Source organism: Gambusia affinis, linkage group LG07, assembly GCF_019740435.1.
Source record: "Gambusia affinis linkage group LG07, SWU_Gaff_1.0, whole genome shotgun sequence".
NCBI classification, from domain to species: Eukaryota; Metazoa; Chordata; class Actinopteri; order Cyprinodontiformes; family Poeciliidae; genus Gambusia; species Gambusia affinis.
The window spans coordinates 12,647,669-12,663,974 of record NC_057874.1 but is presented as its reverse complement, the minus strand read 5'-3'; the positions used below and the strand labels follow the sequence as shown (position 1 = coordinate 12,663,974).

The following is a 16,306-nucleotide window of genomic DNA, read 5'->3' as shown; positions in this document are numbered from 1 at the left end:
GAAACCTGAGGATATGTCTTTCAGGTAAAACTGCTATATATAGTGGATTTTTTTTTAAATAGATGAATTAGGTGACCTTTCAAGGCAGTTTTTGCTCTGTATTTTCTTTAGGGATGTCACAGCAGAGGGGTCTGAAAACAGATGCACACCACACTTCAGACAAACTGGTTTTCTATCCAGTTGAGAGATGTTATTACTACTTTGGCTTGGTCTACCACATAAAATTATAATGAAACAAATGACAAGCTTGTGGTTGTAAGGTGGAAAAAGCTGAAACAGCACAAACACTTTGAAGGGTATTGTGAGTTCATTTGTCTATCTGGGTACTTTAGGAAGACTACCAACTGGAAGCAGATTGTATTTATTTCGTCTTGAATTTGAATTTAAGGTTTTGATGCGACAGTTCACGCCAGCCTCTAGTTGTTTCTCAGCTAGCACCAATCAGAGCTGACTTTTTTATTTTGCTGCATCATTCAGGTAGGTCAGAGCAAGATATCCTTAGAGTGGGTCATATTTTCTACAAATACGTAGTCACTAGGAGCTTTAACAGAACGCTAAATTTATCATATATGAAATGAAATATGATAAATCAAATCAGATGTATTAAACCATCTGAGATGATCTTAATCCATGCAAAAAAGCTTCTTGCCTATTAAAAGGGTTACTGCAAAAATTCCCCTCAGAGATTTTCAAGGTTTTTTTTTGCCATTTCTAGCATGCGTTGATGCTTTTTGTTAAATCGGCATGCAAAAGGAGCAGCTGCCTGGAGTCTTAGGTCTTACCCTCATCCCTTCAAAACGTGACAGGGCCCTGAGGGGTCTCAAGGCCCTCAGTGTCCTGAGTGATTTAATCGGGCCTAGATCGGAGAAGCCCAAAGCATTAGCTATAAGGCTGACTATAGACACCTACACAGATAGGGACAGAAGGAGAAGGAAAGACAGAGGCAGAAGAAGAAGAAGAAAGTCGCCACACAGTTAGAAGGGATATAGAGAGAAAGTTGGCCCTAAATCAACTGTAAGGATGGCTAAATGATTATATACAGAGTACAAAAATAACTCCTTTTTGTGTAGGAAAACTTCTACAACATAAAGGTTCAAACAGTAAAAACGAAATGGTCAGTAATGTGTACCCAGAGTTTTTTTTCCCCTTGTTTAAAACCTCATGTTTGTGTTTGGTTTAGTTTTGGCAAGCCAGTCTAGCGTGACAACCAGCTTAACAGCACAGTGAGCACACCTGGAAAGAAACTTGTGGTTGACACAGTGAGAGGAAGAGAAGAGAGTCCAACAAAGGGACAAAATCGGAGGAGAGATGTGTTCACGAAACACTCAAATCAATGTGACACGATAATATAACACACAGTACACAGTACAAAACGGTACCAACACCAGCGGGCATTTCACTCAAAGAAGGGAGAGAGAGAGAGGAAGAGAGAGAGAACGCAGGAGGTTGAGGACAACTTTCAGGGTTAGAAGAGAGAGGGTAACCTGTGAAAGTAGGATCCCCACCACAGCACACAAACCTTACCCTGGACCCCCAAACACCGACCTCTCTGTCCCCCTTCTGAGGTGCACAATGTCTCTCTTAACTTAAAGAGAGACAGAGTTATTGGAACCTGCTGTGAGAGAGAGGACAGGTCAGTATCAGGGCAAAGGATTGAGTTGTATTTACAGGATGTGATGTAACTAGTAATGCATCAGTTTTGTACAATCCATACAGCCACAATGACGGGTCATTCTCTTGTTTTACCCCTCTGAAGGTTCTTATTGTTGAATCAATGGGTTTGTCTACTAGACTCAAATTTTAACCTGGACTTATAGCAGACATAGGTAGAGACGGTGTTGTGCATAAACACATTAAAATGACGCGTTCATAAACGGACCTCGCATTTGAGAACTCACATTTTACTTTCGGTTTCTTTTGCCAAGAAATAAATTATCTTTTTTGTGAACATGAAAAACTCTATCTGTCTATCAAAAGCAAAATGGATCAAACTTTTACTGACTACAAAATAAACTTAACTAAATTTAATATATAGACAACCCATTCTCTCTGTCTCTGTCTCTTTTAGATATATATTTCACCCAATTTTAGTCATTTGTGGTGAAGAGTGTCCTATTTATTGCAAGTACTACTGTAGTTTATTATACTATTATAGAAGTTTAGACAAGAAGTAAAGAAACTTGTGCTTGGCTGATTATTTCTTTGTTGTAGCAATCCCTCACAGCAATAAAGATATTACTTGTTTGTTAGAGTTGTGTGTGTGTGTGTGTGGGCTGTGTCCATAAAAATTTTTACCCAATCCTCTTTGCCAATGCCAGACACCTTATTCTGGTACTGACATACGCTTGTTGTTGGTTTTTCAGACGATTGCAGTTTGAAGACATATTGGTAATTTTAACAGTTCATTCATTTAACAAACAAGGCTTCAGTAGTGTGAGGGAGAACCATACAACCACAACAACCTGTCGCCCAGTCCCTGTTACGTTTGTCAGGTGGGAATCCCATCCCCTCCTGTGGGATCAGATTACATTCTTTAATCTGGATTTGTCACAAATAGCCAATCTGGGTTTGGCCACTCTGGCAAGAATCGCACAAGATGACAAGCAGTTTCCTCCTCTCTACTCCTAAAACCAGGATCAGCTCCGCTCTGTGGAGGAGAGCTCCCACATCTTGGACGGCATCTTAGAGTTTGGTTTCTAAGGCTGGAAATATCGGATTTCCATTGGTTGAAGAATTATTTGAGTGTAAATTCCCCTCCTTCACACTGCCTTCACCAAAAGGAGTTTGGTTTTGGCAAAGAGGATTTAGCAAATTCATGGGCACAAACAGCATAGCGTCACTCTGCTGCTCAACCCAAAAAGGCATTTTCCTTACAAACGGGGCGCATTTGAAGGCAGAGTAATAATGAATTACTTTATTAATTAAACAAAACCAAACAGATACAAAGAAAACTATTTATGTTTTGTTTGTATCTTTTCAATCTTTAAAAATTGTTCTTCTTTTCTACTACCAAAAATATGCAATGTGAAATAGTAGAAAATTGGATTTGTCAGTTATTAATTTTAAAAATTAAAGCAACAAAGAGAAACAAAATCTAATAACACAATAAAATACTGTGTGTATAATGTGAATATGAAGGATATTCAGATATTCATAGCCCCATTCTAAATGGATTCACACACAAATATAACTTGTTCAGCTTGCTTAATCATTGATTTTTTTTAAAATGTTAAATTCTAAATATTTTACATTTTACAGTACATTAAAAGATCTAGTACTCCAATAACGAATATTGTATTTACTTTTGTAAACACAATAGTTGTTATACAGACGTGTGTGGAGATAGAATTAAAATATATAATTTCTAAAAAACAAAATAAAAATACATAGAAAAAAAACTTTTGGCAGGTATACAACAAAAATAGCCCTTTGCAACATCTGAAGTTGTGAAAGTTTTAAAAGCTGACTCACACTAGAGTATAACTTTGGATTTACCCCTGAACAGAAATACAAAGAAGTATGAAAAATGAGTAGGGAACATTTCCATCTTTTGGCAGGAAAGGACACACAGGTTGTATTGGTAATTTCTTCTTCTTGAGTTAGATTTGCTAATGTGGGACAAAAGAACAGATATAACCCAAATTGGCATTCAGACGTTGGCATTAAAAGCAGAAAAAAGCAACAAATAGACACAGAACAAAAATCAACTGAACTGCAAACAATGAACTACAATTACTAACAGACAATTAGATATTTGGCAGCAGGTCAAAGTTGTGCACATTTCCAGGTTAGCTACATCATTTGTATTCCATCCATCCATCCATCCATCCATTTTCTTTACACCCTTCTTCCCTAATGGGGTCGGGAGGGTTGCTGGTGCCTATCTCCAGCTGCGTCCCGGGCGAGAGGCGGGGTTCACTCTGGACAGGTCGCCAGTCTGTCGCAGGGCAACACAAAGACATACAAGACAAACAACACACTCACACCTAGGGAGAATTTAGAGAAACCAATTAACCTGACAGTCATGTTTTTGGACTGTGGGAGGAAGCCGGACAACCCGGAGAGAACCCACCATGCACAGGGAGAACATGCAAACTCCATGCAGAAAGACCCCGGGCCGGGAATTGAACCCAGGACCTTCTTGCTGCAAGGCAACAGCTCTCATCTGTATTCCAGTCAAAGTAAAGTTAAGCACACCTTCTTTTTGAACTAATCTAGGGTTTTTCAGGGTTTGCTTAGTTTTCCAGGGACTTTTCTAGTTCAGTTCTCACAATTAAGAGAAAACTCTGGTTTTCAATAATTCAAAACCAGAGTTATTACTAAAATTCATGTCAAATTGATGACATGAATAAACATGTGGTGTGTGGTTTTGTGCAGCTGATTTAAGATTTCAGCGACTGTAAAACTGAGTGAAGACCAAGTCATTTATACATTAAAACCCTAGAACTGAAAGATGGTGTACTTTTTTAACTGTGAGAAGTTATTGGAACAATAAAATAAACATACTTAAATCTGAGAAAACAGAGGTTGTGTTAGGGGTTCCCAAAGGCTCCATTTTTGGGCCCTCTTAGCTAAGATTATGAAGTACTATAACATCTTCTACAATATATTTGAGAATAACCAACAATTTCATATTTCTGTGCACCAGTTAATATTTGTGTCTGTAAAATGAATATGCTTGACTTATTTATTATATGTATTAATATTCTATGTTTACCTACAGTTCACTTTGCTATGAACTATGGGGGAGTCCTTCAGCAATAGATATATGGACTCAAAAAAGTCTCATATTAGCTCAAATCATAAGTTTTCTTCATTTTTGCACTGAAAGATTTGCCAGTGAGCAACGGTGAAAGTTTGGGTATTTTGTAAACAAGCACAATATAAAAGTAAATAAAGGTTAAAAGCAATATCCAGGTCTACAAACTGCTTCAGTGAATTAAAAAATGATCTGGAGTGTCATTCTCTCTTTCTCTCTCTTCCTCTCTCTTTCTCTTTCTCTGCCCGTCCTCTTTTTTTTCCTGTGCCTCACCTTAAACCTGACATCCAACACTATCACACATTCAAATATATAAAGCAACATAACAACCCGACAGCCATCAAGATAAAAAGAGTTTTACAGTTACAATCTGTTCAGCAAACAGAGAATGAATTTAGACCTTGACGAAAACGAAAACGTTCATCAGAAAGGCAAGAAATAACAAAACATCAGAACTTTAAATTGGGGATGAAACCTCTTTCTTTAAATAAAGAAATCCTAAACTGAACACCTCAATATTAGTTATAGTTTCAAGTCTAACCTAGCATTACGTTCAAGAACACTGAAATGCAGTATTGCTACAAATTTGCTGGTTTTAGTAAAGTTGAAAAACCATTTCTTCAATTTTTTCCTGGTAGATTTTCACCCACACAACTGCGACTGAACAGAGGAGTTAATACAAATAAATAACATACAGCAATGCTTGTGAAACATTTGTGCAGGTATTGCTAAATCTGAATTTTATGAAGCTGATCAGAGTGGTTTTATCTTGTTCTGAGCTAAATTTATTTACATCTTACTTAGCAGGAAAGAAATATTTTGTGGAAGAAACAAAGATGATGCGGGGAACCACAAGGTCCAATTCTTGGGCTCCTTTTGTTCAATGTAGTTTCTGTAGACTCGAAACATGTTGCTTTATTCAGTTGCATCAGGCTTTTGTAATGTTGTTTATAAACATTTTTAAACACTAATGGGAAAAAATTTGTGAGCAACAAAAAAACAGCATTCAAAACCAGAGTTATTACTAAAATCATTTAATAACCTTAGACGTGTTTTAGAATATTTATTGCCAATAAGTTCTGGTAACTGAATTTATAATGTGCAATATTGTTTTAATCTTAAATTAACCCATGAAATGCGTTTTCTAGAACATTCCTCTTCTTAAATCTCCTCATGGTGGAGATTGTTTTTTAAAAATAAAAATTGGCTTAACATAACCAGACAGAATATAAGTGTACTTACATCCACAATGAAGAAGTCCAGCCAGCACCAGGCATTAGTGAAGTACTTGACAAAGCCATAGGCCACCCATTTCAGCAACATCTCCAGGATGAAGATGTAGGTGAAAACTCGATCAGCGTAATCTAGAATGATGCGCACTGTCTTCCTCTGTTCAATGTACACATCCTCAAAGGCCTGAAATGTAGCAGAATAACAATGGACAGAAGATTAATTGTGAGAATCCTTTTCTGACATTTGTATTTGTATTGAACTTGAGTCCTTTATGCTTCCTGACAAAAGAAAGCATAAAGCAAAAAATAAAAAATAAAAAGTTAATGTGAGCTGACCTTTAGGGTGCTACATGAGCACCATGACACAACAAAAACTATTAAATAAATACTGAGGTAGATGCAGCTTCCTGTCCTCCAGTCATCGACTAGGTAAGTCAAGTCTACTGCTTTTAACTTGAACCTGATAATGGAGACAAATCTCTGTTTTCAATAAAAACAGAAGTTTTACACAACATAAAAATAATAAAGAGAAGGGAGATAAATAAAAGATGAGGACTGACAAGTCTCTGCATGACATGTATGCCAGAGGCCTTTTTTCCTTCAGAAAGCTGGAGGAAATGCACTTTGGATGGCAAAGTGCATTACAGCACTTTGCCATCCATTAGGACTATAATATCAAGAGGAGCTGCAGCAAACAAGCAAGAGACCTTGACTCTCCTTTACATCTTTAGAGGCCAGTGATATTCACCATACATAAATGAATGTGTATTTATGCACCTATTATTGCAATCTATTTCCCCAGCTCTTTTTACACCCTAAATCTTCCATATTAAAGTTTAATATAAACCAGCAACTAACTATGTTTGATTCACTTCATAATAATCTATACTATTAAATGCAATCTTTGGGTACTTTTAGGAGATGAAAAGGACCTTCGTGGGTGTGCTTATGCTTTTACCAGAGCTCCACTGCTGAGGAGGATCATGAAGATGATGAGGGTCTCAAACCAGTTGTGCTCCACTATCAGGTAGCAGGTCTTCCTCAGGAACCACCAGTGCTTTCCCCATCCATGAGTGATGGGAACATCACAGCATTTGTATTTGGCCACACACTCTGCATGATAAATGAAAACACGACTGCTGACACACTCTGAAGAGTCGCAACATGCCAACATACAGCAAGACAAAGTTTACATTGTCACTAAAATACAAATTGCCACTCATAAAATGGAGTAAGAGGATGTTGTCCATTGCAGTAGTGCATGATTCTTTCAGTTCTTGAATATATCATATATTATGTTTATTGTGAAATAAATTAAAATGCCCAGTATTGCTAAAGGGGAAGTTTGACAGATAAAATAAATGCATAAAATGCTGCAGCAAAGGACTAAAATAAAATAAATAGATTCATATATATATTAAATACAATACATACAGCCCTTATAACATTTGCTTTATTTTGTGGTTGATAAAGTACTGAAAAATACAAGCAGAAGCATAAACATGTATTTATTTACATATTTAATGTAAGTATTTGCATCTAAGATTTTTTTATTATTATTTCAAATGCGCTTCTCTGCACAGCTTTGGTTAATACAGCTAGAAACAAGCGATCAGGTCCGAAATCTGGGTGTAGTGATGATGTCAGATGATGATGTCTGAATCTTCAGAGACACATAAAGATATTTATAAAGTCATCCTTCTATCACCTGAAGAACATTTCCAGCATTAAAGGAGTAAAGCAAGATCCAGAGAAACTCATCCATGCTTTTATTTTAAGTCTCATTGATTACTGCAATCCAGAAAGCTCTGGATCCAGGAAGTTAGGGCACATAAACCCAGTTCTAAAGTCCCTACACTGGCTCCCTGTAGTTCAGAGAATAAACTTTGGAATACTGTTAGTTTATAAATCACTGAACAGTGTGGCACCACAACACATTAAAGATCTGCTGCTGTTGTATCAACCTTCCAGACCTTCAGATGGTCTGGTTCTGATCTGCTCTGCTTCCCCAGAACCAGAACCAAACATGGAGGAGCAGCATTTAGCTACTCTGCTCCACTAATTTAACACAGCTCCTGATGCAATGGACTCTGACAAGGTTCCTTTGAAGGAGAAGCATCCCCACAGCATCGCAAATCCTCATCCTCACTTAGCAGTGTGAAAGAGACATTTCACCACAAATCCACCTGAAGTGTTTGATGCTGTAAAGCTCAGTCTTAGTCTAATTTGATTAAGTTCCAGTTAAAGTGCTAGTAGAGTTTAACCAGCTCCGTGTTTACATTCAGATTTGCAGGACAGAAAAGGCTTTTGTCTTGGAATGCCTATAATACAACTGGTTTCCATATCATAGTGTTCAATGGTTGTCATGAATACTTGGCATACTAAATGCTCCGCTGCCACACTTCAGTTTTCTACAAGGGAAGATTGCTGATTTTTATTTTTTTCTTTTTACCTCCCTTACTCCATCTCAACGCAACCATCAGGGTGCAAAGATAAAGTTAATGTGAGATTCTACTACTAAAGTAAATGCATTAAAACATGCATTTTCTTTACGGATTTGTTTCACATCTGAGCCACAAAGTCTGATAGATGCTGAGCGTCACGTACCATCAGTCCAGCAGGCATCAGGATCAAGATACTCTTCCACGACTTCAACCACCGCCACCTCCTCTACATCAGGCTTGATGTCTATTGTGCTGCCCTCAGATGAACTGGTGTCATCCAACTATGACAAAAAACATCAACCCGTTCTTTAAAATACAAGCTCAGCTAACTGATTCAATACAGAAGCTATATTATTTGCTCACAGCAGGGGAACAATACTTTTACGTACATCTCAATTTTCTAAATATGCAACTGTACTACTAACAGTTTTCTAGTAAAGAAAAGAAATCATAAACCATATGTAAATGTAAACAAATTTTGATTGTATTACTACTACTGATGCTCATTTTTTATATAAAAATCCAGATCTGCTAACACTGAGTGATTCATCTACTATGAAGTAATGGACTAAACTATATTAGTTAACCAAATAAAAACAAAAGAATATCAACAATGAGACTTTCAAATATATAATTGTTAGCAGTTTTTACTCTGCTAGCAGCTCCGTCTCCTCTGCAGGGTGTTGTGTTACTGCCTGCTGTGCAGGGAGGACGAGTTGAGGTGACTGATGGTATAAGAACCAGGTGCAGGTATAATCGTAATGCAGCTGTATAATCTCAATTTGTCCCACTATGAACCAAATGAAGATGACCTGCATATTATAAATGTCTACAAGTTTTTGGTCTGGCTTTTGCTGTTTGTACATCATAATATACAGATGGCAATGTTTCTATTGCCTCATCAGGCTTGATCCCTGTCTGTCTCAGGCTTTTTTTTTTTGTTTGCATACTCAGCATTTCTGTTCAGTGTAGCAGCATTCCTGTCTAAATGAATGCTCTGAAATGTCACGCCAACTTTGTGTTTTCATCTGGAAGTCAATACCAACTCTGCAGACCTTAGATAAGATTTTAACAAATGTAACATTTTCTCAGCAATGCACAGAGAAAACAACTGGTAGCTTGAACCTGACGATGATCGGCTTCATTGGGCTTGACTGGCGACATATTGAATGGAAACTCAAAAGTCCAATTTTCTCCAATAATTTATGCACCATACATGTGGAAGTTGATCCTGAGAAAAGAAGCTATTTATAAGACCAACAACCTGTAGAAAATATGGCCAGAGGACTCAGAAGGATTGAACACTACTTAACTTTGGAAATTATAACTTCTACACTTAGAAACATTCAGATTGCCAAAAAGAGCAAGACTTTCAGCAGATGACAGTAAGGATAAAGGGGGCTCAAGGAAGTTCCTTGGTTTCATTTTGAGCTTTCAGCCTCTGCTGAGTAAGAAAATTGCTGGATTTGTAAATGTTGGCAACCTTTTGGAAATATCCAACTTAAGCAAACGATCAATAATGTCAAAAATATATACACAAAGAGTGATGATTATGTAATGCTAGCTGGACTAACAGTGCTAATCACTAACCTAAGCTACTGGAAACAGCTTTCAATGACCGTTTTAAATGTATTTTTATAAAAAATAATAATGAAATTATCTTGCAGTGGCTTCCTCTGCTCTTAGAAAGAGGAGTTAATGATCACTCACAGCTATTTTTATATCTCTAATATAATTGTTCTGAGACAAAAATTAGGTAAAAAACTTAATTGCCGGGTCTAAGCTTTACAGAAACTCAAAAAGAGAACCGTGTTATTGAACTCAAAGCTTCAGACAGTTTCATCTACCTGAAAAATCTCCTGAATTCGCCTCAGCTACCCATTTCTACTCACATCTTTGCTGTTTTCCACATCTGATTCGCTGCTGAAGTCCTCCGTGTTGAGGTTTTCAAAGTCTGACTCTCCAACAGCGATGGGAACGCACACAGTGAGGTTGGGGTTGTGGATAAAAGACATGTAGTCGTCATCAATCATGTACTTTCCTACACTGCTCCCGATGCCACTGGTGGTGCCGTTGCCATTTTTGGGGTAGTCCAGTTCACGGTTGATTTCAGCAGGGTGGTTTGCTATGCAGTTGAGCTTTTCTTCATAATCCAAAGGCTTCTGCTCGTCCTCTATAGGCTGCTTGTCAGGAAAGTAAAACGAGACAAACAAAAATACTGATGGAAAACATGGAGGTAGATGATAACGTTGAGATTTTAAATAACTGATTTTTTTCATAAAAATATTCAAAAGATATTGCAGTTTGGACAGCTAAAATGGCTAGGTACAATGCTAATTAACATGCTATTTGCAAAGCAGCCAATCCAGAAGCCCCATTAATTTCTGTACTCCCAGGAGTGGATATAGGGAAGACTGTAAATAATAGCTTCTGTGGTGTTGCAATAAGGTTTCCTCTTGGTTGTTTGAATGCATATTAAGGTATATTTGGTGTTTGAAGTAGAAAGCGTTTTTAAGAGGAGTCTCAAGTATTTGCAGATTTCAGTGTCTTGTGAATGACTGTCATCTCTAAGACTTTAAAAGTTGTTAAATGACCTCACTGCATGTGTTTAGTCTCTTTTTAAATCCCCCTAAAGTCACAATTCCAGGAGTCAATCAAAGATTACCCAGAGACATTCTGGCTCTTTAACTGAGGCTAACCAATTTTCTTTTATTAATCAATATTTTTAAAATGTCTTTTGTTTAATTTTTACTGACTCTTTCTCATTGATAGCCCTTGTGGAAATCTTGGCAGCTTTAAAGCCATAACTTTTTAAAACCTTGGCATACGTTGATGCCTTAGCGTCACGTACCTTTTTGAGAACTGTGGCTACCAAGATTCGCATGTTGACTTTAAACCAGGCGATTCCTTTCTTGATGCGGGCAACAGCAAGTTGAAGGTTGTTGGGTTCTCCATCGTCATCAGTGGCAGCGAGGTTGTCTGCACTGAATGAGCTCAGCAGCAGAGCCAGAAACAGGTTCAGCACCTTACAAGGAAACACAAAACACACTCTGAAACCTTAAAGCTTAGTGTACATGAGCTACTATGGTTATGTGAGGGTTTTTTTTTTTTCTTACCACCAGATTTCCAATAACCATCACCATCATGAAGACGATAATGCACATGGCTTGTCCTGCCACCTCCATGCAGTCCCACATTGTTTCAATCCACTCTCCACACAGCACTCTGAACACGATCAGGAAGGAGTGAAAGAAGTCGTTCATGTGCCAGCGTGGGAGTTCGCAGTCCAACGCGATCTTACACACACAGTCCTTGTAGCTTTTTCCAAACAGCTGCATTCCCACCACGGCAAAGATGAAGACGATGATGGCCAACACCAAGGTCAAATTACCCAGAGCTCCCACCGAGTTTCCAATGATCTTAATCAGCATGTTTAGTGTGGGCCACGACTTGGCCAGTTTGAACACTCTTAACTGTAAATGGAAAACAGGAATAATTGGTTATATTTTTAGCTCATTTAACACATGTTAGCTAAGCTAGATCAAGTCAGAGTCTAATCCTAAACTTCAGGTAATAGAAATCTGATGATTACATCTCATATTTCTGTAACATTAACACGAGACACGAGTTTCGCTTACCAATCGGAAAGACCTGAGAACTGAGAGTCCCTCCACGTCCGCCAGCCCCAGTTCAACTAAACTCAGGGTCACAATGAAGCCATCAAAACAGTTCCAGCCTTCCTGGAAGTAGTAGTAGGGGTCCATGGCGATGAGCTTGGCAAACATCTCGCCAGCAAAGATGCCGGTGAAAACCTACAGCGGGAAACCAATTTAAAAAGAGATGTCAGTGAGACTCAGGAGGAACATATCACTTCATGGCTACTCATATGTTGACGCAGTGATCTATCAACATTACATAGTGTTTAGTTTATCTACATGTCATGGTAGATAAACAGATTTTCTGATTTATTTAACTGCTAATTATTTGACAGTTTCTGGAAGCTTAGACTATTTTTAAAACATTAAGCTCTTATTCACAAATGTTAATTGATGAGAAAGTTCTGTGTATTAGAAGAAAACAACATGGCAATATTATGGCAAAAGAAACTTATTCTATCCTAATGTGATAACAGACTGTAAATTTTGCATCCTTATTCGTATTACACACAATATGTAGAAAATGTGGTCACGTGACATGGCTTGATATTTCATAAAAGACACTTTATTTTTTTCACTTCATGTTTCTAGCCAAGACAAAGAACAGTAAAATAGCAGATTAAAATGTATTTTTGTATTTCCATTGTATAAATGTAGCATGTAATTGTTTAAGGTCCATTAAAATGAGTTTCAACAATTTATCTTCAATTATTGTGAAAGGCAATGCAAACTTTCACAAAGGGATGAGCCTTCTCTCACTAGGACTTCCAAAAAGAATCACAGTTTTAATAAATAATGCTGTAAGATCTGGGTTGGGTCGGCTGGTACTCTGATTACTGTGATGGTGTAAGTACTTTTCTACCTATAAAAACAATGTCCCTCACTAGAAAAAACTTTAAAGTGGCAATCAATAAATGTGCAGTCAGTTTAAAACAGATTTAAGTGTGTTAAAATATGAGCAATTTTGAAACTGTAACACCTTAAATTACAGCCAGTTTCTATAAAATATATGTAAAGTCGTCTTTATATATATCACCACTTTGCTAAAAGTGGTAGTGATAATAAACCTCAACATGTAAATTATCTTTGCACAACCCTAACTAGCTTGCTTGCAATGACCTTAAAATGTATTCATGTGAAAACCATAACACTGTGCAAAATTTAAATGCCAGGGTAAGGTCAAAAATCTGGACATTCACCCACCCGACAGCTAATCATGTGTCCAGTCAGTGCTGCAGAAGACACCCAGTGATTCACACTGCAGCATCCAGCTTCTAATGCAGGGTGAATTAAATTCCTGTTTCACTTTGGACAGCTACCAATGCTTATGACCTCATTTCCTGTCTCAGTGCTGACGCAGAGTGAATACTGCTGTGCTACAGTGGTTTTTCTTTTAGGAAGCCACGGCTAGACTCAGCCAAATCAAAATGTCTTCTTGTTTGGCATGTTCTCTGCTAAACCATGTCGTGCCACTTCTACGTATGTCTTCAAGTGGCAGGAAGGATGCCAAAAATATGAGACATTTCACATATTTGTCAAAGCACAGACTTTGTATAAGAGGGCACCGGACAACAGAAAAGTGAGGTAAAAAGGTGGTGATGAGACTGCAGAGCTGACTAGATGGCAACATTAAAATGGAAATAAATATTTAATGAGATTTCCATCTGATAACTATATGTGGTTAGTTTGAGTTCTTAAGTGCACATATGAAATGATGTACTGTTTTGCTTAAGCAGACAAACTAGATGTGAAACTCCTCCGTCACTCCAGCGGAGGAGAAAAGAAGAGCACGGAAGACAGTAAACGTTGTCGTTTCTTACCAGGTTGCCGACGGCCAGGACCTCCTCAAAATGTGGCGTCATCGGGTAATGCTCCATGGCCATGAAGAGAGTGTTGAGCACAATGCAGATTGTGATGGCCAGATCCACAAATGGGTCCATGACAATCAAATAGACGATGTGCTTCAGTTTTAGCCAGATGGGGCAGCATTCCCAGATGAGGAAGATGTTTGCAAACTTGTACCAACAAGGAGGACACTTTCTTTGAGACTCTTCTAACTCTGCAGGATGAGGAAGAACAGGTATATGTTGAAGTTAAATTGAGGTCATGACCAGGGGTGGAAATTAGCACCCGCCACTGGCCAAATGCAGGTAAAAGTATGAAGTGGTGTGTAAATTGGAGCAAAGCTGCATTCAGTTTGAACTTCTATCCAGGGAAGGACTGACCGTCTGGTTTACAGACTGATGCATTTACTGTCCATATCTGACGGCCCTACGCTGTCATAATTTAACAAAATAAATTATATAACATATTTTTATCGACTGCGACAGTCCATTGGTTGATTTCATTGACGGACATCGAGCTTATCCAATGAAATCCCTCACAATCAGAGCCACTGTGGGGCTGTGAGAGGTTGAGCGGCTGAAGCCTTTCCTCTGCCTACATCCCCCAGAATGCTGCGGGGTTCAGTGGAATTACTGACTACTTTATTGGATGTATTTTCTCTTCATGTTGATCATGTGTCTATCATGACATTTACTGTTATCAATTTATCGCCCTGCTCAGTTTAAACTTGTAGCATCACAAAATGTCTTCAAGCTATCTAAACACATCCTGATTAAATGTACATTTGAAAGCAGGTCATTTTCACCATTTCTGGAAAAGCATTGTAAGGTTTTTGTAAAATAAGCGTACCTTCTATGAGTGTGTTGGTGACCACGCTCATCTGACTGTTGGCACGGTCCTTTCCTTTGAAGGAGGAGTTGAGCTGATCCACAGAAATCATGAGAGAGCCAGAGTGTTTCTTCTTAATCTCCACATCTGTAGTCTGTACTCAGAGAAAACATGAGTGGTCCTTTAGGAAAGCACGGGATGTACACAAAAATTAAAAGCAATGCTTCAAAGCTACCTCAGCCACTAAATGATACCCAGGTTCCACTGAACAGACCAAATACAGAAAACACAGCCTAAATCTTCACATCGAATCTGCAGATTACATTGAACTCGTCTTCATGTCTTTGTAAAATTGAAATGCATGCAGTGGCATGCACATCAGGTCAACAGAGGGGATCTCAAGACATCATGAACATCTACACCATGCTAATATTCAATAGAGGTAAACAGGTAAGAGCAGGTTGGCTGGCTGAGGGAAGAGGAGGTCTACCATGCGTGCTGTAAGGGGAGAAATATTGTTACAGAAAAATTGTTTCAGGCTTGTTTGTTGCACCATCCAGGGTTAGGAATGGAGAATAGATGAAGACAGGAGATGAGGAGGTGAATGGAAGAGAAAGATAGATATGGAGACAGGAGGGTTGATGAGAAGAAGGAGAAAAGCTCAAGAATGGGATTTCTAAGTAATGACATAAAAGGAATGTTCCTCAGCAAGAAATGTTCATTTTTGTGAATTTTGTTGATAAAATATTCATTAGTTTGATTAGAAGGGGAGTTTGTAGATATGTGTCTGCTTGTTAGTCATTAAAATGAAACAGAAAAAAAACAAAAAACATTAAAACAATCAGAAAGAGTAAGTGGCTCTGCAGGGTGACGTTTTTAAACAGAATCTGATTATTCAGGAGGAAAAAGGAGAGCTTAGAGTTCAGGAAACAGAACAACAAGAGGGGAAGGGTCTGGGCTTCGAAAGAAGGAGCTGCAGAGATCATGGCCGTCATCATGCCTAAACTGTATTGGTGTCCCATGGACGTCCTTACACTGTCATCAGTGGCTGCCTTATCTATTTTCACCTCAGGCAGAAGCCGTCTGCCAGGCCCGGGGCCGATGAGAGACACCACGCCGTTGCAGTCCACCGTGCTGTTCCTCTTCCCTCCAGAGTGTGGCGCCAGTGGGTGGATGCGGGACGAGCCCTGGCTGTAGCCACTGTAGCTATTGCGACGGTAAGGTATGAACAGTGAGCCTCGGCGGTCTTCGCTCTCCTCCACAGTGCTGTGCTCGTCGTCCGCGAACTCGTTCTCGGAGCCCATGTCCTTGGAGCGGCCCTTGAAGCTGAAGATGCTGCTGCGGCTGTTGTGGCGTGACATGAAGGGCGAGCCTGGGATGCTGAGCAGAGACTGAGGAGAGACAGATTTTTAAAAAATTTAGCTGTTGAGGTTGCTGAAAACAGCTGGAAAGAATTAGCAAATAAAGACCTAGAAAACAGAGTGCAGACAGAGAGATGAGAAATAAACAAAAGGCTTGCATTAAGAGCCGTTTATTCGAAAA

The 16,306-nt window shown here is 38.6% G+C and overlaps 1 protein-coding gene across 4 annotated transcripts in view; it reads right to left on the bottom strand.

Moving 5' to 3' along the window:
• Nucleotides 1-16,306, bottom strand: part of scn8ab (sodium channel, voltage gated, type VIII, alpha subunit b) — a 52,816-nt gene that overhangs the window by 10,279 nt on the left and 26,231 nt on the right. For 2 of the 4 annotated variants that reach the window (XM_044122083.1, XM_044122082.1), the window contains exons 12-22: nt 15,799-16,155; nt 14,786-14,918; nt 13,912-14,150; nt 12,074-12,247; nt 11,552-11,908; nt 11,287-11,460; nt 10,328-10,615; nt 8,599-8,716; nt 6,950-7,104; nt 6,002-6,175; nt 783-905 (exon numbers count right to left, since the gene is read on the bottom strand). In XM_044122083.1, the coding sequence (XP_043978018.1) occupies nt 783-905; nt 6,002-6,175; nt 6,950-7,104; nt 8,599-8,716; nt 10,328-10,615; nt 11,287-11,460; nt 11,552-11,908; nt 12,074-12,247; nt 13,912-14,150; nt 14,786-14,918; nt 15,799-16,155 (2,292 nt within the window). The remainder of the gene's footprint in view (nt 1-782; nt 906-6,001; nt 6,176-6,949; nt 7,105-8,598; nt 8,717-10,327; nt 10,616-11,286; nt 11,461-11,551; nt 11,909-12,073; nt 12,248-13,911; nt 14,151-14,785; nt 14,919-15,798; nt 16,156-16,306) is intronic. The other 2 variants (XM_044122085.1, XM_044122084.1) reach the window with 1 other exon arrangement.